This window comes from Crotalus tigris, unplaced genomic scaffold, assembly GCF_016545835.1.
Source record: "Crotalus tigris isolate CLP2741 ecotype Arizona unplaced genomic scaffold, ASM1654583v1 scf7180000018172.2679963, whole genome shotgun sequence".
Lineage (NCBI taxonomy): Eukaryota > Metazoa > Chordata > Lepidosauria > Squamata > Viperidae > Crotalus > Crotalus tigris.
Genome location: NW_024096864.1, coordinates 277,496 through 301,986, shown reverse-complemented (window position 1 = coordinate 301,986; position 24,491 = coordinate 277,496). Strand labels below are relative to the sequence as shown.

The window sequence follows — 24,491 nt, the reverse complement described above, 5'->3', positions numbered from 1 at the left end:
TGCTTTAAAATCGTTGTGTATTGGACATCATATACAAAACTCCTTCACTCTCCAAACAATATCCAATTATTTTTCTTTTTTTTTTTAACCATAATATACACATTAAAATATAATGAATAAAAGAAAATCTATTTTATAAATACTTTGGAGCCACCAAAAGGTTAACACAATGCAACCGAGAGCCACATCTGTACAAAAATGGAAGCCACATACAGAAACGGATCAAAAGTGCACAGGAGAACAGCATCCCATCATTGCCACGTTCTTCTCGGTTTTTTTGTTTCAAGTGTGAACTACTAGTAGGAATAGAGAAGCCCAGTGCACAAAAGACAAACTGTGGAATAATGCACACACCAATGCAGAGGAGACTGCTGCTCCCTCCCACTCTCTGTACATCGAGAATTTCCAGTTTTTAAATAAAAAATAGCAGACAGAAAGTTTTCCCTTTGCAAGCACTTTAAAACACAACATTCCCGAGGCCACGTCCATCACTCGCATAGAAGAGAAATTCGTTTTAAGATTTTGTTTTATGTGATAGAGTCAAAACATAAATTAAAATGCCCTTTTAAAATAAAAAAAACAACAACCAACAATAACCAAATATTTTATCTGTGGTGTGGGTGTGCTTAGAGGAAGCGGCGCATATATCCCAAAAAGCAGGACACACTCTGCAAAAGCAGACAGGATGTAGACTAGCCACGGGACTTGTTTTGTTCCACCGATGTATTTTTTTTTTTTTTAAAGGTAGTAAGTGCAAATAGATAAATGATCGCAAAAGAGGCCGGCATAATCGTTGACAGTAATGCCGGCATTCTTCGTACAAGCCAAACTGATGCCAGACATGGCCAAAATCATCTGCTTGTCTTCTTACAAAAGACAGCTTGAAATGTTTTGATTGGAATGTCTTAATTTACCTCTGCTCAGCCGTGAGGATAATTTTTTTCTTTCTTTCTTTCTTTCTTTCTTTCTTTCTTTCTTTCTTTCTTTCTTTCTTTCTTTGGCACTCTAAACATTTCATACTACCAGCCATCTCTTTCCTCTTTCCTTGTGGAACACAACAATTTGAGAGAGAAAAAAGATAAATAAATATGAAGAAAATCCATCTGGGCTCACCAAGTGGCAGTGAAAGCAGGAATTTTTTCCCTTCTTTTTTTCAATGCAGCAGCAAATGTGACTTTTACAAGTACCAGGGGTGTCCCCTTGAGCAGTGGAAACTACGGCCAACGGCGCCTTTTTGTGGAATGAGCAATAAAAAAAAAAACAAAAATCAGAAAATGCAGGAATAATTTCATGGCAGAGACGGGGGCGGGATGGTGCCGCTGAGCACTGAACTGCGGAAAGGGAAGGAACAACTTGGCCCGTGGTGCAAGAACCCCATCGGGCGTCATTTGTGGCGTTGGAATGTCAGTTTACGGCTGGGTGAGAGTACCGTTTTCACAAGAGAAGTCTCGCCTCATCTTTTCTGTGCCACCAACGACAATCGCCTTCAAACGAGCCATTTCGCAAAGGACCTGAGAGAGCCATTTCCGGAGCAGCGTTCTGGAGAGGCTCGGCTGTGCCCAACCGTTAACAACACCTCTTTTGTGTTGCCTTCTCAGCCAGCTAGTTTTCATCCGTTTCGAATACATCACCCCGGACTCAGCCCAGATGATCGAACTGCTTCCGAATCGGAGAAGAAGCCGGAATAGAAAGATAAAAATATTAGTTTATCCAGGGAGGGAGTTCCATACGAACACAGCCATTTTGGAACTGGAAATGTTCTAATGAAACCCTGGCAGTGGGGTCAGTCTTTTTTGACAGCATCTTGGAAAACTGCAAGGCAGAAAGCCAGCGCAGCCGTTCCTTCTGGGTAACCGGGAGTAAATGTTCAACTGTTGTAGGAAATGCCGCTTCCGTTTGGAAATACAACCGCTCATCTCCAGAAGAAACGACGCACGCTTTCTGACGCAGGGAGGTTTTTATTTCCCTCCGTACATCCGCTCGATGTCATTGAGGTAATGGTTCTTCAGCTCCTTCCTTTTCAGTTTGAAAGCATCGGTGACTAAGCCTGTCTCGGGAGTCCAGGGGTCTGGACTCAGACGCACTTTGATGGGCACTTCAAATCTTTCCAGCTTCACTGAAAAAAACAACGGAGGGTGAGGGGTGGAGGAGAAGAGAACAGAGATCTGAATTGGCAGATGGACACAACCTACAAACGTCATTCATTTATACGTGAATGCAGCAGGCCTGGGGTTTTTTTTTTTTTTTTCCTGTTCAAAAAGGGTTTTTTAAGCCACAAAGAAGAGGGGGGTCAACCTATTCTCCAAAGCACCTGAAGGCAGGACAAGAAGCGATGAAGGGAAACTAATCAAGGAGAGAAGCAATCTTGAACCACGGGAGACATTTTCAAATGGTGAAATCAATGAACCAACGGAACAACCTGCCTCCAGAAGTTGTGAATGCTCCAACCCTGGAGGTTTTTAAGAAGAGTTTGGACAACCATTTCTCTGAGCAGGGGGGCTGGACTAGAAGACCTCCAAGGTCCCTTCCGACTCTGTTCTTCTGTCTAATTTGACAGGAGCATTCTGCAGGACCCCTACTGGCTAGACCAGTGGTTCTCAACCTGTGGGTCGCGACCCCATTTGGGGTCGAACGACCATTTTACGGGGGTCGCCAAACAACGCAGTCCGCCATTTTTTACCCCCCTTTTCCTTAGCTGTGCTACTCCCTTTTATTCTATTGGCTTTTGAAAGCCAATGGAATAGACTCTCTTGAATAGAGTCTAATTCTATTGGCTTTCAAAAGCCAATAGGAATTGTCCAGGCTGTCTCTGCCCTGCTGAGCCCGCCAAAAGTCCCATTCTGCAAACGGTGCTGCACCAGTTGAGTAGTCCTCGACTTACGACCGGTTGAGTAGTCCTCGACTTACGGTTGGGGGCCGCGGCATTAAAAAGGTTGAGAACCACTGGGCTAGACCATCCACATCTCCCTTGGAAAGGACGACTTAAAACCTCCAGAGTCCAGAACTCTATGATTACCATTCACTGCCAGATGGGCAGGGAGAGTGAGCCTCTGAGACTTACATTCTGAAGAGTCTCGCTTTTCTGTTACAGGGACTCCCCAACTTACAATCATTCGTTTAGTGACCGCTCGAAGTTACAATGGTGACTTACGACTCGGTCCTCATACTTCCGACCATCGGGGCATCCCTGTGGTCCCACGATCGCCATTCAGGCGTTTGGCAACCATCACGCCCTTACGACAGCTGCAATGTCCCGAGGTCACGTGATCACCATTTGCAAGCAGAACCAATGGTGAAGATCGCAGGCTCAGCCGAGCGATATCTCGCTTCGTGTTCACAGAAAAAAGGTCCTAAAATTGGGGGTGGGGGTCATGTGATGCCTCACTTAACAACTGCACCGCTCAATGACAAAAAAACTTTTTGGTCCCTACTGTAGTCGTAAGTTGAGGAGTAACTGCATTTCTAGGCACACTTCCTCCACTACTGAAGCCTACTAGACATCTTCTAGCCAGAAAACATTTCAAATAAAGATATAAGGCAGGGGTCCTCAAACCTGGCCACTTTAAGGCTTGTGGACTTCAAACAAGTCATGGGCTGGCTGGCTGGGGAATTCTGGGAGTTGAAGTCCACAAGTCTTAAAAGGGGCCAGGTGTGAGGACCCCTGACAGAAGGCTATTTGTATGCCTGGCAGAGATGTCACACCAAAACAACATGCAGGCTCCAGATCAAGTGAGTGCCGATGACGTCACCTAGTTTGGGTAATGAAAGGTCTGCAGGAAAACAGCCCAGCTTGGAGAGCACGGCGGACCCCCTCACACTTCATAGCTAAATACAGGCAGTCCTCGACTTACAGCCGCAATGGAGCCCTCACTGTTGCTAAGTGAGACAGTTGTTAAATGAATTGGGCCCCGTTTTATGTTCTTTCTTGCCACAGTTGTTAAGGGAATCACTCGGCGGTTGTTCAGTTGGCAACACGCTTGTTAGTGTGAATCTGGCTTCTTCACTGACTTTGCTTGTCGGAAGGGGATCCCGGGAGTCTGGGACCCTGCAACCGTCATAAATGTGAGTCAGTTGCCCAGCCCTCTGAATTTTGATCACGTGACCCTGGGGAGGCTTGCAACGGTTGTAAGTGCGAAAAACGGGCAATCGCTTTTTTCCTAAGGACGTCGTCACCTTAAACCGTCGCTAAGTGAACTGTTGCTCGTTGAGGACTACCTGCAGGTTAATAAGAGACCTTGTGCTCTCAGTGTTTTCCCAAAAGGATTCTTCCCGATGGCCAGCAGATGGCCGAACAAGAACAAATGTAGCTTCACAAGACCGTTTCCTATGGGGGGGGGGGGGGAGAAACACTTCCCTGAATCTGCTCTGGATTGCCTGCCTTTGAGTCTTCAATACATGGCAAATATTTCCTTAACACTTGGGGAGGGGGTGGGGGCTTAAATTGGTCAGAATCTTTTTTTTTTGCGTTATTGAAAAAAAAAAAATCTGACGATTTCTGATAGTCTTGTCTCCTTTCCGTTCACAGTTCCAGGCTTTCTACGGAGGTCACGTATGAAGAAGCTCAGTTAGCTTGCTGAATGAAGCTAAGGTACACAGCTTAATAATAATAGTAACATTGGAAGGGACCTTGGAGGTCATCTAGTCCAGCCCCCTTGCTCAGGCAGGAAACCCGACACCATTTCGGACAAAGGGCTGTCCAGTCTCTTCTTAAAGACCTCCAGTGTTGGAGCATTCACAGCTTCTGGAGGCAGGTTGTTCCACTGGTTAATTGTTCCGACTGTCAGGAAGTTTCTCCTTAGTTCTAGGTTGCTTCTCTCTTTGAATAGTTTCCATCTGTTGCTTCTTGTCCTGCCTTCAGGGGCTTCGGAGAATAGCTTGACTCCCTCTTCTTTGGGGCAGCCCCTGAGATATTGGAACACTGCTATCATGTCAGGCCCAGATGCTACAGCAGTATTTCCAAACCTTGGCTATTCCTAAGAGGTGGGGGGGGGACTTCAGCTCCCTAGATTCCCAGCCAGCTTGGCAATTCTGAGGCCGAGAAACGCTGTGCTATGGCCTACCATCCCATACAAAGCAGGCTGGGCCATGTGCAGTTAATCTTTTCAAAGGCCATTACAAGAGGGCCTGTCCTGCTTTCTAAGGGAATTGGAACGCTGGAGCGACAGGGGACTGATGTGGTATGTAAGAGCCAAGATCTTGTGCATTGAACCTGGTTTTTTTTTTTCCTCCTCTTCATTTGGGGATCAGGAGGACTTGCTTTGTTGTAAAATTATACTGAAACTGTTTTAGGGCTTCTCACTGAGTTTTTATGGGTCTCCTGCTTCAAAGCAACAAGGCTCTACCCCGTCAATTTTAGCAACCGCAGTAGTGCAAAAGGAGAGGCGGTTGGAAATTGCACGGGGCAGTCATAGCTTTATCCCTCTTATAAAGTAACAGGAAGCACAGCCTGATTGTCCCCCTTGAAAGAGTAATTAGATAAATATTTGGAATTAGAATTGTTAGTCATTTGTCAGGCACGAACGACCAGGCCACACGTGCAAAGTATGAACCAACTACTTATGTTCTGCCTATAATGCAGGAATCTCCCCAGTCTAGCAGCCTTTTCTTGGAGACAATTAGACAAGACTGCAAGAAATTCAGGGAGGGTTGGTTTTACTGTTGCGCAGAGATTCCAGACTAGCTCCAATTGATCCCTCCTCTCTGCCAGGCTTGGGTGCTTCCCAACTTCAATTCCACTGGGTTTGCAATTTTTAAAATTGCTCGCTTTTCCAGACAACATAGAGTGGAATACAGCGGTCGTTCACATCCGGCACTTCTAATCTAACCATACCGGTCTTGGCTCAACACTGTGTACAAAGAATGCTTGTGTTGATTAACAAAATTAATCAACATTTTCATGTAGCTTAAAGGGAACTGCAGTAGGAGGAGACTTGATAGAACAGTCTTGTGCAAGAACTATTTCCGAAACTGAAGTGGGCTAAATAAATACAGACTGATTTCTATGTCTCCGTCTTTGGGAAGCAAGAAATGTTGAAAATGGACGAGAAAGTAGTCTGGGCAGTGGAATTATGAAATTTTGAATTCTCTTATTTGGGTGTCCACAGGGGATAATTGACATGGGTTGTAGTGTTTTGGTACACACTCTGTGATATATGTATGGGAGGCCTTCATATAAGGTGTACTGACATGATGTCACTGCTCATGGGAATGCAATCTCAGTGTGCTGCAGATATCCATGATTCCATTGAACTTTCCCTATTTTTAAAGGGAAAAGGAATGGAGCAGGATTTTTGGAATGACAGCTATCACCACGTGGTCAAAACCCACCCAGGATGAAACTTTGATCAAGTGCCTTCAGCCACCTTTTTGACAATTATTCTTGCCTTACAGATACTCTTAGGGAGACTGAAAAAAAGGGGGAAAATGCAGTGAAAGGGAACTGGCTTGCAAAAGCTCTTAACAATTTCTGTTATCATTAGTAAGATACTGATGATACTCGAGCAGAGTATCTGTTGCAGATAAGATTGTGAGTTGCAACCACTCTACGGTTCAAAAAAACATCTTCATTTGCTTACTTTTGTTAGCCGTGTCTTTAATCTCTTTCAGAACTTCTGATTCCATGACAGGATTGTTACAGATGTTGATCCAGCTGTCAGACATACCCCTCTGTTCAGCAAGTGCCGTTAGTTTCTTCTGATTGGGAACCACAAAACTGATAACATAAGACTGGTTGCTAGATTGAAACACAAGAAAACACTATTTAGTTTTTAGTGACATTTGACTAAGCAAAATGTTTTACCCTGAAATTTACTCTAGCCCAACCTTTTTCAACTGGGGTTCTGTAAGAAATTGTGTTTAGAGGGGGGAAAAAAATTTTTTTTTTTTTGAACTTCACATGCTATGTAATGCTAGTTGTAGATGTAACTTTTATGCAGAGGTTCCCAGAGACCTGAAAATTATTTCAATTTATTTTCTTCAAAACAAAAACAGAAATTGAGAAAGGTTGCTCCAACCATGTTCTCACAGTGGCCAACCTACTACCCCCCCCCGCCCCTTCCCCCCCTGGTCTCCCAGCAGGTGGATTTCAGAAGCTGATCCCCAGGACTTCCATAAAACCAGCCAAGCCGATAGCCAGCTCCACATTATGGTTACTCATCAGCTCTGTGTGTGTTTATGGATGGATGGATAGATAAGATAGATAGGATAGATGGATGGATGGACAGAAAGAGAGACAGACAATAAAAGGTGAGGAGAAATCAAAATAATACTTTTGCACTTGTGCAGTGTGTGAATATTTAAGCCTAGAAGGATTGCAGCCACATGTGTCTCTCCCTGTGACCCTCAAAGGGTTTCTGAATGAAATGCCAAGCATCCTTTACTATGGCTGGATTACTGAGGTGCAGCTTACAGTTCAGCACCATCTGAAGGCTGGTCAGCTCCCTCACTCAAGATATAGGGCAGTGATGGCGAACCTTTTAGAGACCGAGTGCACAAACTGCAACCCAAAACTCACTTACGCATCGTCAAGTGCTGGGTAGGTGTGGCCCATTGGCTGGGTGTGGCCAATTGGGTGGGCGTGACCCATTGGGTGGGCGTGGCTGCAGTAGTAACAGCAGACTGGGTGGGACTAAAAAGTTCAATCAATCAATTCCAACTTTGCAAGATCTTTTTTTTTTCTCGCAAGAAGTTGAAATTGACTGATTGATTGAACCTTTTTTTTTTTTTTTTGCACACGGCGGCGGAGGCCTAAAGCGAAAAGGTTTTATAAAACCCAGTTGAAGGCCTAGGATTGGGGTGACAGTGCACGTGCCCACAGAGAGGGCTCTGAGTGCCACCTGTGGCACCCGTTTAGGTTCGCCACCACGTATATAAGGCAAGGGTCTTCAAACTTGGCCCTTTTATGACTTGTGGACTTCAACTGCCAGAATTCCTCAGCCAGGCACACGTGCCTGGCTGAGGAATTCTAGGAGTTGAAGTCCACAAGTCATAAAAGGGCCAAGTTTGAAGACCCCTGATATAGGGCAACTTTCTCTTAGCTACTTTATAGCACCTAATGCTTCCCAACCTGACCGAGATACAGGAACTTCAACTCCCAGAATCCCTCAGCTGCGGAGGTTGGGAAGCACTGAGTTATGTGCGTCACACCTGCTGGGATGGACCTGAATCCTGCTGGAACAACGGTGTTGGAAATCCTGCTGGAGCAATGGTGTTGGAAAGTAGAGTGCGAGATTTTTAGTTTCCAACCTGTTCGATGTAAGTTGATGGGGTTTTTTTTATATATAAAAAAAAATCACACGAACTTGTATGAAAGATCACATATATGTAAACTCACCTTTTCGCATATGCACAAATATTGTCAATCAGGGGACAGTTTTTCAAGGCTGCCTCCACTTTGCCAAGAGAGACGTACTCTCCGGCTTGCAACTTCACCAAGTCTTTTTTACGATCTGGAGAAACAACCAAACACAGTTGAAGATGGGGGACAGGCAGCAAAGGCTGTAAAAAGCTCCTCCAAAAGTAAGAGCTTTCTTTTATTTTTATTTTAACTTTTTAACACTGCATTTCAACCTACTTTTAATCCATTTTAATCTATTTTAACCCCTTTTTAAATACGTTTTAACCCTCGTTTGACGTTTTATAATAGTCAAAGACTTTTATAAAGCATATATACTGGAGATATATAATGTTTTACCTATATTTTAACAACTCTGCAAGCCAGGATTACCAAGAATGGGGAAAAGGAGAAAGAGACAGTGTGTTCACTTGGCAGCACAGAGTGCTTCCAAGCCACTGAAGCAGCAGAAAATAGAAGATTTTGCTGCAAGCAGACAGTCTGCTCCAGTAAGTAACTCATCTGTATGTGGCTCATTGGAATGGGATTTACAAATTGAACTTGAAAGCAAACAGCACAGAGAACTTCTGTTTCTCTCGCAGAAAATAGCTCCCCTCCCTGGAATACAGCACCCGCTTTTCCTGCACAAGGTGGGATAGTAACAAACTTAGTAAGAGAGGGAACGCCCCCTTCCCTCAGAAGGAACCCTCAGCGGAGCCAGAGACTGGGCGGTGACAAGCCAGCATTCCCCAGACATTCTTATTTTACAAACCACGATGCCAAGTTCTCACGCAAAACCAATTGCTGAGATGACATCTTTTGCCTTTGCGAATGTACGTTACAAAAAGGGAAGACCGTTACGCGAACAAGGCAACTGTTTTAGATGGCTGTTGGGTGTATAATTCATGGCATGCTTGGAAGAGCTTACTAATATAAAAACAGGGCCAGGTTTCTTTCTGGAGCAAACCAGGTATCGTGCCCACCTATGATTTGCAGGCACCCGTCAGAATGAAATTCTCCAATGTCTCCAGTACAGAACCACCTCTGGCCATTGTTATCGACAATGAAATCTTCAGCTGTTTTCTCATCATTTCTGAAGTACCCCATGGAGACATTGGGCCCTCCAATTATAATCTCCCCCCTAGGGTGTGGTAAGTCTCTTGTTGTGTAGCCTCCTGGAAAAAAAAAAAGCAGAAAGAACAAACTGGTGGCTACGTGATTCCTTTAAATCAGACCAAAATGGTCAACAAGAAAGAAAGGCAGGATAATGCTGATTAATTATGTTAGGTCACTAAATTCATACGGGCAGTAAAATGCAACGATGCATTAGGTCCAGCCAGGATCACAAAGTTTTGGGACTCAAAAGCCTTTGGATCGAGAACAGGTGCGTCCAACTTTGGCAATTTTAAGACTTGTGGACTTCAACTCCCTAGCCAGCATGGGGCTGGAAGCAAGCATGGGAGTTGGAAGTCCACAAGTCTTAAAGTTGCCATGGTTGAAATACCTCTGATCTACAATATGCATTAGGTACGTATGGGACACAAACGATTCTAACTTATTCAAGTTGATTCAGGGATAAATCCCACTACATTTAGTGGGCTTTTCCCCAGAGTCAAGCAAATACAGGATCGCCGCTTCTCTCAGGGGATTGATGCAATTTATTAGGAAATAGATTCATCTAATAGATCACAAGGCTTTTTCAGTATTGGCAACTTTACACGGTGTGGACTTCAACTCCCAGACTTCCCCTGCTGCCTGAGTTATTTTGGGAGTTGAAGTCCACCCATCGTCAAGTTGCCAGTGTTGAAAAACACTGGTTGAACAAAAAAACAAGTTCAATGTATCTATAGCCATCAGCCTCTTAAGCCAAAGGATTTAAAAGGTTCATGATTTTCTATGGGGAGGTCACCCTGGATATGATTCATCTCACAAGTACACCACAAGGGGAAAAGAATTTCAGAACTGGCAGATCCTGGACCAAAAGTAATCATATTTCCCAGAGGGAGCTGTTTTTTCTACCCCCAAAATAAAAATGGCTGGAGGTGGGTCAAAAGTCTTGAGAAAAACCTAGAGATGGAATAATTTTCCAAGAGACATATATTTATCTAGTTTGTCAAGGGCATGATACATACTCATTATTTTCAATCTAGTTAATTTCTGTAAAAGTTGTACCTTTATACCACTTTGACCAATATTTTGAGAGAAGAAAACATTTTCTGTGAAACGCAAATACTTTGTTTTTATCATGCTTCCAACTTAAATAGTGAAAAATATTAATGCCAAAGCAACTTAGAGATTTATATTAAAATATGGTTTACAGATTCTTTTGTTCACTGCAGAATTTGCATTTATAGGAAGCAATTGTATCTATAATGGTTTATATGTGCATTTATGTCCATTATTTTTAAATGCTTCCTAAAATTGTACTTTAAACCAATCTCTCTTGAGTAACAGCACGGTCACTGTTCTTATGTAGGAGCATTGTAAACTATATTTGATATAGAGGGATTTAAGAGACAAAAATTATAGTTTTAAACATCACTTCTCTGAAATGGTATAGGGTTTCCTGCCTGAGCAGGGGGTTGGACTAGATGACCTCCAAGATCCCTCCCAACTTTTATTATTATCATTATCATTATTGGCTTTCATGTGTCTGAAATGGCATAGGGTCTCCTGCTTGAGCAGGGGGTTGGACTAGAAGACCTCCAAGGTCCCTTCCAACTCTGATAATCTACTCCTATTTCAGCCAAGGAAACAGATTAAAGCAGTGGTGGCGAACCTATGGCACGGGTGCCAGAGGTGGCACTCAGAGCCCTCTCTGCGGGCACGCGCGCCATCACCCCAGTCCTAGGCCTTCAGCTGGGTTTTATAAAACCTTTTCACTTTAGGCCTCCGCTGCCATGTGCAAAAAAAAAAAAAAAAAGTTTGATCAATCAGTCAATTTCAACTTCTCGCGGGAAAAAAGAAGATCTTGCAAAGTTGGAATTGATTGATGGAACTTTTTAGTCCCACCCAGTCTGCCATTACCACCGCAGCCACGCCTACCCAATGGGCCACACCCCCAACTGGCCACACCCAGCCAATGGGCCATGCCCACCCGGCACCCGACGACGCACAAGCGGGTTTTGGGTTGCAGTTTGGGCACTCGGTCTCTAAAAGGTTCACCATCGCTGGATTAAAGTCTATTAGAATAATGGGATTTTCTCACCTTCTTTCCAGTCCCTGAGTTTAATCTCGCAGCAGATAAGAGGAGCCCCTACTCTCCCGGTACTGTAGTCAGTTACTAGGGAGAAAACATCAAGAAACAAGGAGTGAGACAGGAACAAAACTGTAAGGGAAGAGCAAGCAGAGCTGAGGGCAGAGTTAAACACGTCATCAGCTTAGAGCAGGGGTCTTCAAACTTGGCCAGGCATAAAAGGGCCAAGTTTGAAGACCCCTAGCTTAGAGTTATTAGGTGGCCACAAACGCTGACCCTTATTTGGCACCAATTTAGTATTAAAAGTTTAGATTTTTCTGTCTCGGCTTGAGCGATAAATCTTGAACTGCAACTTAATGTATGGTCCAGATCCTTTGCAGGCTAAATTAAGGTCAGGCACAAAAGATCAGGGCCATGCATCAAGTTGCAGTTCAGAAAATTTATCACTCAAGGAATCTGGTCAAGTAAAGTTCAGATCTGAATCGGTGCCAGATAAGGGTCAATGGAATTTAAGGGGGTGTGTGTGTTTGAACCTGGACTGTTTTTGGCAACGTAATGACTCTGAGCTGATGAGATGCTTAACTCCACGCCCCCAGCTTTGCCTACTCTTCTATACAAATGCTTTTCAAGTTCTTTTAATTTAAGTGCAGGGTAGATTAAACACAGCACTGCAGGCTGTTTTCCAAGGGCTCCACAGAAAACACCTTTACAATGAAAAAAGCTAACCATACATCCTTACCTTCAGTAATGGTGCCTGCGCCACAGGTTTCCGTCAGGCCGTAGCCTTGGCCAACAGGGCAGCAGAAGCAGATGTTCATGAATCTCTGTGTTTGAGGTGAGAGAGGGGCTCCTCCAGAAAGCATCATACGTACGTTCCCTCCCAACAGGGCCTTCACTTTTTTAAACAGCAGTCTTAAAGGAGAAGAATGCCACAATGATATAATGAAAGGGCACAATAAGAGGATTTATAAACAGCTGTTACATGATTCTCTATGGGCCCCTCCATGGCAGACCCATTAATCCACCCGTTGTGAATTCGGCCCAATGTTACAGGTCTGACTGCCTTTCTGCTCTGTTCAGAAGTGAACAGGAACCAGGTTTTTCAATCTGCAGGCCCCGGACTGAGTTGAAGTTGCAACTGATTCATTGAAATGACTAAACCCTCCCCAAAATGATAGATATGGCTATCCTTCGGACCAGAGAAGTCTACTTCCAATCTGATTGTGTACAAGCCAGGGTGATTTCAACATATTCATCGGAGGTTCCCCGGAAGTTCAGGGAATTTTTAAAGGATAAGATATTCTGCATTCGCCCAAGGCTTTGTTGAGGGGCAAAATTCCAAGATAAACCTGAGACCCTCCAGATAACCTGGACTGCAACTTTCAGAATCCCCACGTGGCCTGGTAATTGACCAGGAATTCTGGGAGCTGGTGCTTAATATATTAACAGCAGCAGTCTGGCAAAGGTTACCTTAGAAAACCCCCTAAAATAAATGATCTCACTGTAGCAATTTAAAAAGCAGTTCAACAACCTACACTTAAGAACCATGGATTTCCATGATGAATGAATGTACCCCTGAAGGGAAGGTTAGGATTTAGACAAAGTTTGTCCAACTGGTTGAACCAGGTTTTTTTCCCCCTCAAATTTAATCCTCAGTTGTGTCTGCAACAAATACATCAAAATACATCAACTGTACTTACAAGTTACACAGAGGTGCATCGTAACCTCTTTTGATTTGTTCCAATTTGTAGTCATACCCTATCTTGAACAAAGTTTTCTGGAAATAGTTCATCTCCTGGACTTTACTCATAACGTTCTTATAAATTCGATCCATGATTTCCTACAAACAATTTCAAGGAAACAGCTAAGAAACATTTTATTCCTGAACTGGTTTAGACCAGGCCAGACCAGTGACAAGGATAACAGGAAAGAGCAATTCATTCCATTTTAAACAGCTATTTCCTTAGTTGTATAATCCTTAATATGTAATCAGGCTAATCTATTGGCAGTCCATTTTAGCTGGGGGTTATTTGCGTAGGCACTCGGCGGAAAGCAATGGAAATATTGAATACCCTCTCCTTTTGAGCTGTTTTAATGAGGAGCTGTCAGAATAAAAAATAAATCTGTGGCCATACTTAATCAGCAGAATGAAGATCTGACGCTACTTTCAATTTATGCCAAAGTTACATATAGATTATGTATGGATGATTATAATGTAGTATGGCCATCTTTATTGAAACTGTTGTATAAAGTGTTCTGCCCACGTATGAGAAACTCTTGTTTTTGCTTATTTCTTTTCTATTTAATTAAACAAATAAAAGCTATTTTAGAAAATGATTGTGAATGTTTGATTTCCCCCCCCCCCATCATGTGAGAAAAAGGGTGGCAGGAATTTACCACATGAGTCAAAAATCTGGGGATCTCAGGATAAAACTGAGATAATCTAAAGATCTGTTGTCTTGCCAGATTATATGCTAGATTTCACCCACCCACCCACCCACCCACCAATAAATTAAATTTTTTTCAGGCAATTGCATTTTATCTAACTACTGGATACACTTAATAGGGTTTGCTGAGGGAAGATGTACAAAAAGAAGGACAGATTTCCAAAATATGTATACTGAAACATGAGCACTGGCAGCTGTTTCAAGCAAACAAAGCTGTAGATATAGGCATATCTGCAACTGGTTTTATAAAGATCCGAGATATAGAGGTTTGGTTTTTTTTTTTAGACTTGTGAGGTTAAGATGGGTGATCTATATAAACCAATTGGGAAAAATAAAGTTACTGTACTTTTTGAAGTTTAAAATTTAACATTTAAACCATTTTTAATAAACGTTCGGTGTGAAATACACAGAGTTTCACAAGTATCTCATCCTTACTGGTACTTACTGGCACAGCTGCCATCAAAGTGGGCTTCAGAACAGTGCAGTCTCCTTTGCTTCCCTTTTTAATTTTGCTTGACTGAAAGAAGGGGTAAAAAAGCGAGAACCTCATTTTAATTTCAATTATTTTCAGAGAAGAATAAAACCGTGGAAAGATGCTTTAGGGCAGTGTTTCTCAAACCTTGACAATTTTAAGGCATGTGGACGTCAACTCCCAGAATTCCACAGCCAGCACTGCTGGCTGTGGAATTCTGGGAGTTGACGTCCACATGCCTTAAAATTGTCAAGGTTGAGAAACACTGCTTTAGGGTGTTGAATTTTGCAAACTGAAATAATAAAGAATGAAGGAATGAAAGGTAGAATATTTGTCCTATTTTATTGCCTGAGGGCCAAAGAGCAGATCAGATTTTAAAGCTGAGGAAAAAAAACAGAAAACTTGTCATCGAGAAAATACTTCAGGAGTGTATTCTTAAGATGTCCTTATTTGTGAACATCACTTGGGCTCAGATTACTGTAGTGGCAAGCTTAAGACTACTTCTCATTGTAAGGCTATACAATAATATTTTAATCTGTGTAGTTTTTAACGTTTTAATGTTTTAATAACTTTTTTACTTGTCTTATAACTTTGAAGCTGGGCAGAGTCACCTTGTAGGGGATAAAAAAATTGATGAATAAATAAACACACAAAGTTCTGTCCAATGTTTGGCATTAACTGAACACTTTTCCTCCTCAACAATTTACAAAGCAGCTCCATCCATTGGCTTACCTGGTCTGACAGGGTGAGTGGAGAGGAATAGCCAATCCTGCAGCCGTAGGTAATACAGGAAATTTCTGCCGTCAGTTCTAATACATGAGCTAAAGGCAAGTAGCCAATATACGTGTCGTTGGGTCTAAGGGAGAGAATGTAAATTGTTTCAATACGGCAGTCAGGATATCTTGGTCTAAATCAGTGGTTCTCAACCATTTTAATGCCACGACCCCCAACTGGTCGTAAGTCGAAGACTACTCAACCGGTCGTAAGTCAAGGACTACTCAACTGGTGCAGCACCGTTTGCAGAATGGGACTTTTGGCGGGCTCAGCAGGGCAGAGACAGCCTGGACAATTCCTATTGGCTTTTGAAAGCCAATAGAATTAGACTCTATTCAAGAGAGTCTATTCTATTGGCTTTCAAAAGCCAATAGAATAAAAGGGAGTAGCACAGCTAAGGAAAAGGGGAAAAAAATGGCAGACTGCGTTGTTTGGCGACCCCCGTGAAATGGTCGTTCGACCCCAAATGGGGTCGCGACCCACAGGTTGAGAACCACTGGTCTAAATAAACACAGAACATGGTTTGGGTTTTTGTCTCTTAACCGGGCAGTGATGAATCCTTGTAGTCTAATGCAGGGGACCTCCAACCTTGGCAACTTTACGACTTGTGGACTTCAATTCCCAGAATTCCTCAGCCAGCCTAGTTGAGACTGAGGAATTCTGGGAGTTGAAGTCCACAAGTCACAAAGTTGCCAAGGTTGGAAGTCTAATGTAGACCCCTGGTCTAATGTACATTCAGGCTGATAAAACGTCACCTCAGACTGACTGAGTTAGAATGCAGCTTCAGCTAAATTGAGTGGCCTCCAGAGGTAAGGATCTCAACTTGCTCATGGTAGGTAGAGAATTCTGGGAGCTGACATCCACACAGCTGGAGAACTACCAGACTGGAGAAGCCTGCTTTAGTAGATCTTATACCCAGCGGTGGGATTCAAATAGATGAACAACTGGTTCTCTGTGTGGGATGCTGCTTCCGGAAGTCCATTCTGAGCCTGAAGTGGAGAGAACCGGCTGAATCCCACCACTGCTTATACCTGTCCTTTCTAGTTACTATGGTGCTTACATAAATGTTACCTTCTACACAGAATGGACTTGCTGAGTGCTTATCCTGCAGTCTTTTTGTCTCCCAGATACTTGAGATACCTTGCTATTATGACATGTTATTCTATTGCCAGGCTTTACTATGATTCGTTATCATCCCTAATGCTCATTTTATTTTTTTTGTTGGGCTTTTAAACTTCGATAGATTATACGTTAAACAATTCTGTACAATGCTTAAAGACTTGAAGTTAGCAGGTAATCCAGAAATAAGTTGTGCGCAAACATACTAATTCGCCCCAGCCTCCAAGTGGTGGCAGTCAAGAAGAACGTCAGTGCTTTTTCTGCTTGACTTTTGGACAGCTGACAGGCCTAAGTAAATCTTGAAAGGCCACTGTGGACTTGGTTGAATTGAACAATAAAAGCAGAGTACAGCTCTGAAGCATTTGTTCCACTCCTTGGGCAGTGTAACTGCATATTTCTGCTTCGCTTGCAGCAGCAGAAACACAGGACTTATCTTTACCCCTCTAAAGATTAACCTTATTGTTTTTATTGTTCAATTAGTGGAAAACAATCTAGGGAAGCAAATTATCAAGAAGAGCATAAGCTATAATGTTTCCATTGAGATAAATCTATTTGTTTCTAATCTTGATGACTAATCTGTTTAAGTTTATAGACCAGGGGTAGGCAACCTTGGCTCTTTTATGACTCGTGGACTTCAACTGCCAGAATTCCTGAGCTAGCATGGCTCAGCTTGGAAATCTCTCCCTTTCCCCTCAGCATGGCTGGCTCAGGAATTCTGGGAGTTGAAGTCCACGAGTCATAAAAGAGCCAAGGTTGCCTACCCCTGTTATAGACCAAGGTTTAAGGTACAGGTCATTGATTAAGTTCTGAACATACTGAATATATTCTTCATAGCAATGGTGAGCACCATCATTTTTCTAACATGAGCTGGGAAGAATACAATAGTGTATTGTATAGTGCAGAGCTAGATGGTAACATGGATCAATACTAAGGCTCCAATAAAGGAGAATATTTGTAGCTCAGGATTGAAATGAGGGATCCTTGGTGCTCTCTGAGCTTGCTTGTTTCTTTGCAGATGTTTCGTTACCCAAACTAAGGAACATCATCAGCAGTGAAGTTACCTACGTTTAGGTGATGAAACATCTGCAAGAAAATATGCAAGCTCAGAGAGCACCAAGGACCCCACAGTCCTTCCCCTTCATCTCCACAAACCTCACTCCTTTCTAGCACTGAGGATATTACCTAGTTTGGTTAATGAAACGTCGGCAAGAGAACAAGCAAGCTCAGAGAGCACCAAGGAGCCCTAAATGCTAAGGCTATTGCAATTACGAGCACAAGGTCTTAATCCGGAAACACATAATTCTCCTAGTACCCGATGTTATTGTGTCCTAACCACAACCCAAGTCCATTTCCTCAAAATCTCAAAATTATGCAAGTTGGGCAAAAATCTCAAGAGGATTTGGCAATTGTACCTTCAGATCTTGCATGGGACACAATGTATGTGACGTTAGCACACCAAACCAATGGGAAAGGGAGGATTGCTGGCCTTATTATGGGTCCAACAGATTCCTGGGAACATGGCAATATCCATCCCCAATGTAATCTCTCAACATAAATAGCTGTTGCTACCAAGTATCAAGGAAGGATGATAAAAGAACTGGGCCAGCTCAAAATCTGTATCTTCATTCTGTTTGAGAGACACAAACACTCATCTGTGGCTGGAGAAGGTAGCACACAAATGGAAGATCTACCAGGGAATGGAAGGTCTCGGGTTTCTATCTGATGGACTGTCAGCTGCTATCCCAAAGGTGCTTTTTCCAAAAGGCAACTAGTCTGTCTTTTTTCTTGGAAAATGTTTTGCTTCTAATCCAAGAAGCTTCTTCAGTTTTAACTTCTAACTTCTTGATTGAGAAGTGAAATATTTTCAAAGGAAAAAAAAACAAGAAAATCCAGTTGCCTTTTGGAAAAAGCATCTTTGGGACAACCATGTGCTGGATGGTTGAGAATCTTCACAGACATGTCACCTGCTATGTCCTCTCTATTCTCAGCCCACCTGCCCTGTTAGTGGAAAGAACCGAATTATAAACAAGCGCGTGCATTTAATGGCAGGAATTGCTTACCCCAGGCCAGGTATTCGCTCACACTGTCCAGTCATTCCAGCTATCAAGTTTTTATGGACCATCATGACCCCTTTGGGCCTCCCTGTGGAACCACTGGTATACATGACTAGGGCCATGTCTGTAGGAGCAGGGCGGCAGGGAGGGATGCTGACTAGACAAAGATAAGAAGGCAAAACAGTTAGACTACAATATTGAGGAAAAAATAAAACTGAAACTATTAAAATGTTTTATGCTGTGAAAAAAACTGGTAAACTGCATAAGTGCATACAGGGGTAGGGAATAAGCCTTGTGGCCTATATTATATTAAAATGTTGACGAGGGGGGGAAATTCTGATCACTTTTGAGAAAGGGAGATGTGGGCTTAGCTAATCAAGGCACTGAAACAATGGCCGTGCGATCATGACACCATTATGTCGATTACACCATTCTGGCTTCATTCTGGCTTGTGTTGGACGGCAACTGTGATGGTGGAGAAAAATGGTTAAGATTGTTCCCTAAGTTTCTCACCTATGAAAAATCTGGAATGACAAAAGCCAAGACTTTTTTTTTTTTATTTTATTTTTTTAAAAACTGTATCTGGCACTTTTACTTCTAGTGCTAGCAAATGAGCTCATGATGTTGGCGGTGGTGATGCACCTTGTTAAGAACCCTCTAATGCCAGAAAGTCTCAAAACACAATGATTATATACTCCCTCGTGGCACAGCCTCGTGCACCATTCAAGCTGCTGATAAGATCTCTCTCTTGCTCATTGAAAGGCTAGTAGCCACAGTGGACTTTCTTTCTCAGCAGAGATTTGAGATGGAATTTCCAAAGCCACAGCTCCACGTCATAGCAGCAAAGAGACCAAGCCCTTTGGACTGGTTCAGCTCCCTTCAGCTCCAGAACAAACTTCTAGAGAAGCAAAGCTATTGTGAAGCAAGAACAAGCAGTCTTGAAGATTGTCCAAAGAGGAAAGAATTCTTATGAAGAATTAAAGATGAACTTATTCAAATGATTTAGAATGTTGCTTGTCATATAGGGGGGAAACACCCCCCCCCACACATAGCATGATTGTGGCCTACTTACAGTTTTCTGGCTTGGCTCCAAGTTCTTCCACTGCTTGCATGTTATGAATCTCCAGCCCCTTAGGATAGTCTGATTTATTGATGGTCTTATTATCCACGTAAATGATGTATTTGAGGCAGGGGATTTTTGACAGTACATTCTGAGGAACGAAAATAGTTGAGAGTTGATTGTATAAACCCAAGCAAACGTTTGCAAGGCACGACACAGGCTTGCATTTACTTCTCGTGATTGTGAAAGTCCAATGTTGTAATAATGTTTGAAGAATATATTCTTCCTATTTCTGACTATTCAATGGGGAAACCTTATTTATAGAGATTTTCTGTTTCTGTTATAGCTACAGCATTTCCAAAGCAGAGGGGTTTCATGCAAACGAAAATGGCTGGTTTTCAAAGTTTAGTACGGAAATTATAGCTGCTGGGCAAGTTATTTGTCTGTGATGATTAATTTCTGACAATTTTCTGATAATTGTTACGACCACACACCCTTTTTATAGTCTCATTGCAAATTGCCACTGACTACAGCTTTCCACTATACTCAGAGTTCAGCCTAGTAAACTTCATAATGTTAATCTTTAGTCAATACAATAGAAATACCAGTATATCAAAACAATATACTGTATGTTTCACAACAAAACACAAATATTATTTTTAAAAAAACATACCTAGTGTAGGGATTGTTTCCCTACAGATTAAATTATGTTAGGCCCTATTAGTATTCCCCAGTATCTTTTAGAAAGTCAATTTTGATCTTAGAAATTTATTTAATTTTACTCTAGTGCTGACGAAAAGATTTACCTTTAGTTTGCCTTCCAAAAGATCTAAGCTGGTGATTAAAAACGTTGCTTCAGATTCATTTAATCCATAGGTTACTGCCTCTTCTCCAAGGGTTGCGTACAATGTAACGACTATTTAAAAGGCAAGAAGTTAGTAAGCAGCTCAATAACTAATTCAGCTGAAGCAATAAATATTGCATGTTAATTTTATGTTTCTTCTATAGGTAGTTCTCAACTTACTACAGCTCACTTAGTTGAGCATTCAGAGTTACGACAGTGAAAAAAGGTGGCTTATGACCATTTTCTCACACTTACGGCTGTTGCAGTCTCCCCATGGTCACTTGATCAAAATTCGGATGCTTGGCAACTGACTCATATTTATGACGGTTGCAGCATCCCAGGGTCATGTGACCCTGTTGCAACTTTCTGACAAGCAAAGTCAAGAGGGAAGCCAGACTCACTTAACAACTGTGTTAGTAACTTAACAGCTGCAAAGATCCCCTTAACAGCCGTGGCAACAACGGTTTAAAATGGGGCAAAACTCACTTAGCAACTGTCTTAACAGAAATTATGGACTCAGTTGTGGTCGTAAGTCAAGGACTGCTTATATACCAACAATTTTAAGATGAACAACGTACTTAGAATAGAATAGAGCTGGAAGGGACCTTGGAGGTCTTCTAGTCCAGCCCCCTGCTCAAGCAGGAGAACTTATACTATCTCAGACAGGTGATTGTCTAGCCTCGTCTTAAAAATCTCCAGTGATGGAGCGCCCACAATTTCTGGGGTAAGCTGTTCCACTGGTTGATTGTCCTCACTGTCAGGAAGTTTCTCCTTAATTCCAGGTTGCTTCTCTCCTTGATCAGTTTCCAACCATTGTTTCTTGTCCTTCCCTCTGGTGCTTTGGTGAACAACCTGGCCCCCTCTGCCTTGTGGCAGCCCCTCAGATACTGGAACACTGCTATCCTGTCTCCCCTATTTCTTCTTTTCTTTAGACTAGCCAAACCCCAATTTTAAAAAGTAGGTAACTACTTTGTCGTGGCTATTATTTAAAGGCATAAAGGTTTATACCCTAATAAAGTCACTGGTCTTAAACAAATCATTTTATTATTCTATGCTGCATATATCTGAACCACAGGTATAAATGTTGCCACTAATTCAACACAGGCCCCAGTTTCTAAGACACCTTTGTGCTGGACGTTGCACTGAGGGCAAACGTAATGTAGGAGTGGCGACACCCTGCAGAGAATCAGGACTATGGCCCTTGTTGATGGAGGTGGGATGCAGCACTGATACTCACGAGGGAAGTTGTACCGGAAGCAAGACTGGGCGGCAATAAACCATTCAGCTCGAGTCTCACAGAATACGGCCACGGTGCTCTTGGGCTGCAATCCCAGCGCCACTAACCCGCTCCCAAAGCGCTTCACCTTCCGGCTGGTCTCTTCGTAGTTCAGCCATCTATAGTTTCCTAGGATTAACTGGTCAAGATTAAAACACTTGGTCAGTTAGCGTTAAAGCAAGGAGATCAAAACGAGATGACTTAAAAACAAAAAAACTAAACGGCTTAACCGCTGCTGATGTAAATCCATTTATACTGGATCAGTTTTGATTGCTGTTTAAGAAACTGACCAAGCCACTCTTGATTTCCCTGTTCTGTGAACTACTCACTTGGTTCAATAAAAGGAATCCCCTCTGAAGCATCTAAACCTCTTTATCATATAATGGCCCATTTCCAATCTATAGGATAACTGCTGCAGCAGGCGTGATTAAACGCATTGTTTCTGTATCAGCAAATTGACAATGAAAGGGCCATCCGGAATCCATGTTTTCATGATGGCCAGCGTGGAACAAACAGGAAAGAGTTTGAAAGGAAATGGGACAACTAAGATATAGTACTAGTCCTCAACATACAACCGTTCATTTAGTGACTATTCGAACTTACAGCAGCACTGAAAAAGGTGACTGTTTTTCACGCTTACCACTGTTGCACCATCCCCATGGTCAAAACTGATCAAAATTCAGACACTTGGCAACTGACTCATATTTATGACGGTGGCAGTGTCTCCTGGGGTCATGTGATCCCCTTTTGTGACCTTAATAATAATAATGGAAGGGACCTCGGAGGTCATCTAGTCCAACCCCCTACCCCAGTGGTTCTCAACCTGTGGGTCGGGACCCCATTTGGGGTCAAACGACCATTTCACGGGGGTCGCCAAACAACGCAGTCCGCCATTTTTTCCCCCTTTTTCTTAGCTGTGCTACTCCCTTTTATTCTATTGGCTTTTGAAAGCCAATAGAAGAGACTCTCTTGAATAGAGTCTAATTCTATTGGCTTTCAAAAGCCAATAGGAATTGTCCAGGCTGTCTCTGCCCTGCTGAGCCCCCAAAAGTCCCATTCTGCAAACGGTGCTGCCCCAGTTGAGTAGTCCTCGACTTACGACGGTTGAGTAGTCCTCGACTTACGACCGGTTGGGGGGGGGTCGCGGCATTAAAAAGGTTGAGAACCACTGCCCTACCCCCTTCTGACAAGCCAATTCAATAGGGAAACCAGATTCGCTTAATCACCGTGTTGCTAACTTTAAAAACTGCAGCCATTCTCTTGACGACTGCGGCAAGGTCGTAAAAGGGGGCAAAACTCACTGAACGACCATCTGACTTAGCAACAGGGATTATGGGCTCCACTGTAGTCGTACGTTGAGGACGGCCTCTACCTCCCGTTCAGAACTAATGTTAGAGCTTTGGCCTCGTCCTGTTGGAAATCAAGACATTTTATCTTTTCCCACCTCCTGAAAATCTTTTGGGGAGGATGCTTTTTCCACGGGCTCAGAAGTCGTTTACCTTTTTAAATACTTTTCCGTTTGGCTGCATTTCGTTCTCTTCGCTCAGGACTTCTCTTGTTCCAAGACAGTCTTTCTTCCCAAACTTGGTCACGGCAAGGTCAAACAGTTTGTCCAGTGTGTCCGCTCCAGGAAAGTCTATACTGGCTAGCGACTCCATATGTGAAATGGACCGATACGGACTTCCAGGACTGTCGGAGACGGCCTTAGCTTTTAAGCGTTTCGCCATAGTTTTTTTCTTCTTCACGTTTGTAAGAAAATACCAGGGTATGAATACGAGCGCACTGTACACATTGATCAAAAAATACAGGGGGAACCATACAAGGGTCCAGAGTTTTTGTTTAAGATTCATAATGGACAGCTTTCTTTTTTTAAAAAAAAAAAAAAATCTGTCACCTGTCCTTTTGGAGAATCCAAGTTTCTTAAGTTTTTTTTTTTTTCTCTCAAGAAGGAAGCAGCAGCAGAAGCAGCAGCAGGCAAAAGCAGAAACGAAGGCTTTAGGTGGTTGAAGTTTAGAAGAATCACTAAAAGGTTAGAAACGATCAGCAACAATCGGCAACAGCACCAGCAAATTATTTGAAGATCATTGGCTAATCAGAGAGCATTAGAAAAAACAAAAACAGCAATGATTTGTTAGCTTGATTGGCTTCATTTCAACAGCTGGGCCCTGAACATTGAAGGAGCTGCTCTGACATTTGTAAACAGTGTCACGGAATTTAAATCAATGCAGCGGAAGGAAGTGTATCTGTTCCACGGATCTTTGCCCCCCCTCTAAATATTTGGAAGATTTAGGTAAACATTTTGCTCTTAAAATGTCATGCTTTTAATCCAATTTAGCAATATGACCATTACATCATTAGGGTCAAAAGTCCATGGATTTCCCCCACCCACCCAAATGTAGAAGGGCTACGAAAGATGTAGTAAGGCGGTTTATGATTCTGACAAGCATTTCCTCTTTGTTCTTTATTGAGCTGTTGATTTGCAGGATTTTTTGTTATTATAAAGGAAATGATGTGTTGCAAACTGTTAATTATTACATACATTCTTTAGAAAGTTAACTTCAGCAGACTTTTTATTAATCGCCCCCTTCCAAGTCAACGTTCAAGCTAGCTCAAACTAAAAGATGGAAGTTAATAAAACGGCAGGAAGAAAAAAGCAAAGATAAGACAGGGGTTGGATTAGGAGCATTGAAATCAATGTCAATATTTAGAATTTCAATTAGATCTATTTTCAGCCCTCTGCTAATGATCAGAGGAGTTTCATGTTGCCAATATTCAGAAGAGGAAGGCCTCTGAAACAAAGGGCATGTTTTCTAGAACTTTCCCCTAAACCTGGCAATCAAATGGACAGGGGAAAAAAGGGGGAAATAAACTATTTGTCAACTGTTCCTTCAGTCTAATGCCCTCCAAAGGTTTTGGG

General features: G+C 42.6%; 1 protein-coding gene across 4 annotated transcripts in view; it reads right to left on the bottom strand.

The window, feature by feature from the left end:
* Nucleotides 1-24,491, bottom strand: part of ACSL4 (acyl-CoA synthetase long chain family member 4) — a 46,403-nt gene continuing 21,912 nt past the window's right edge. For 2 of the 4 annotated variants that reach the window (XM_039348718.1, XM_039348715.1), the window contains exons 3-16: nucleotides 23,074-23,662; nucleotides 21,536-21,713; nucleotides 20,261-20,370; nucleotides 19,467-19,605; nucleotides 18,401-18,551; nucleotides 15,180-15,303; nucleotides 14,421-14,492; nucleotides 13,229-13,368; nucleotides 12,268-12,440; nucleotides 11,541-11,615; nucleotides 9,316-9,507; nucleotides 8,333-8,447; nucleotides 6,576-6,733; nucleotides 1-2,116 (exon numbers count right to left, since the gene is read on the bottom strand). In XM_039348718.1, coding sequence (XP_039204652.1) covers nucleotides 1,959-2,116; nucleotides 6,576-6,733; nucleotides 8,333-8,447; nucleotides 9,316-9,507; nucleotides 11,541-11,615; nucleotides 12,268-12,440; nucleotides 13,229-13,368; nucleotides 14,421-14,492; nucleotides 15,180-15,303; nucleotides 18,401-18,551; nucleotides 19,467-19,605; nucleotides 20,261-20,370; nucleotides 21,536-21,713; nucleotides 23,074-23,424 — 2,136 coding nt within the window. In that variant the 5' untranslated portion in view covers nucleotides 23,425-23,662 and the 3' untranslated portion in view covers nucleotides 1-1,958. The remainder of the gene's footprint in view (nucleotides 2,117-6,575; nucleotides 6,734-8,332; nucleotides 8,448-9,315; nucleotides 9,508-11,540; nucleotides 11,616-12,267; nucleotides 12,441-13,228; nucleotides 13,369-14,420; nucleotides 14,493-15,179; nucleotides 15,304-18,400; nucleotides 18,552-19,466; nucleotides 19,606-20,260; nucleotides 20,371-21,535; nucleotides 21,714-23,073; nucleotides 23,663-24,491) is intronic. The other 2 variants (XM_039348716.1, XM_039348719.1) reach the window with 2 other exon arrangements.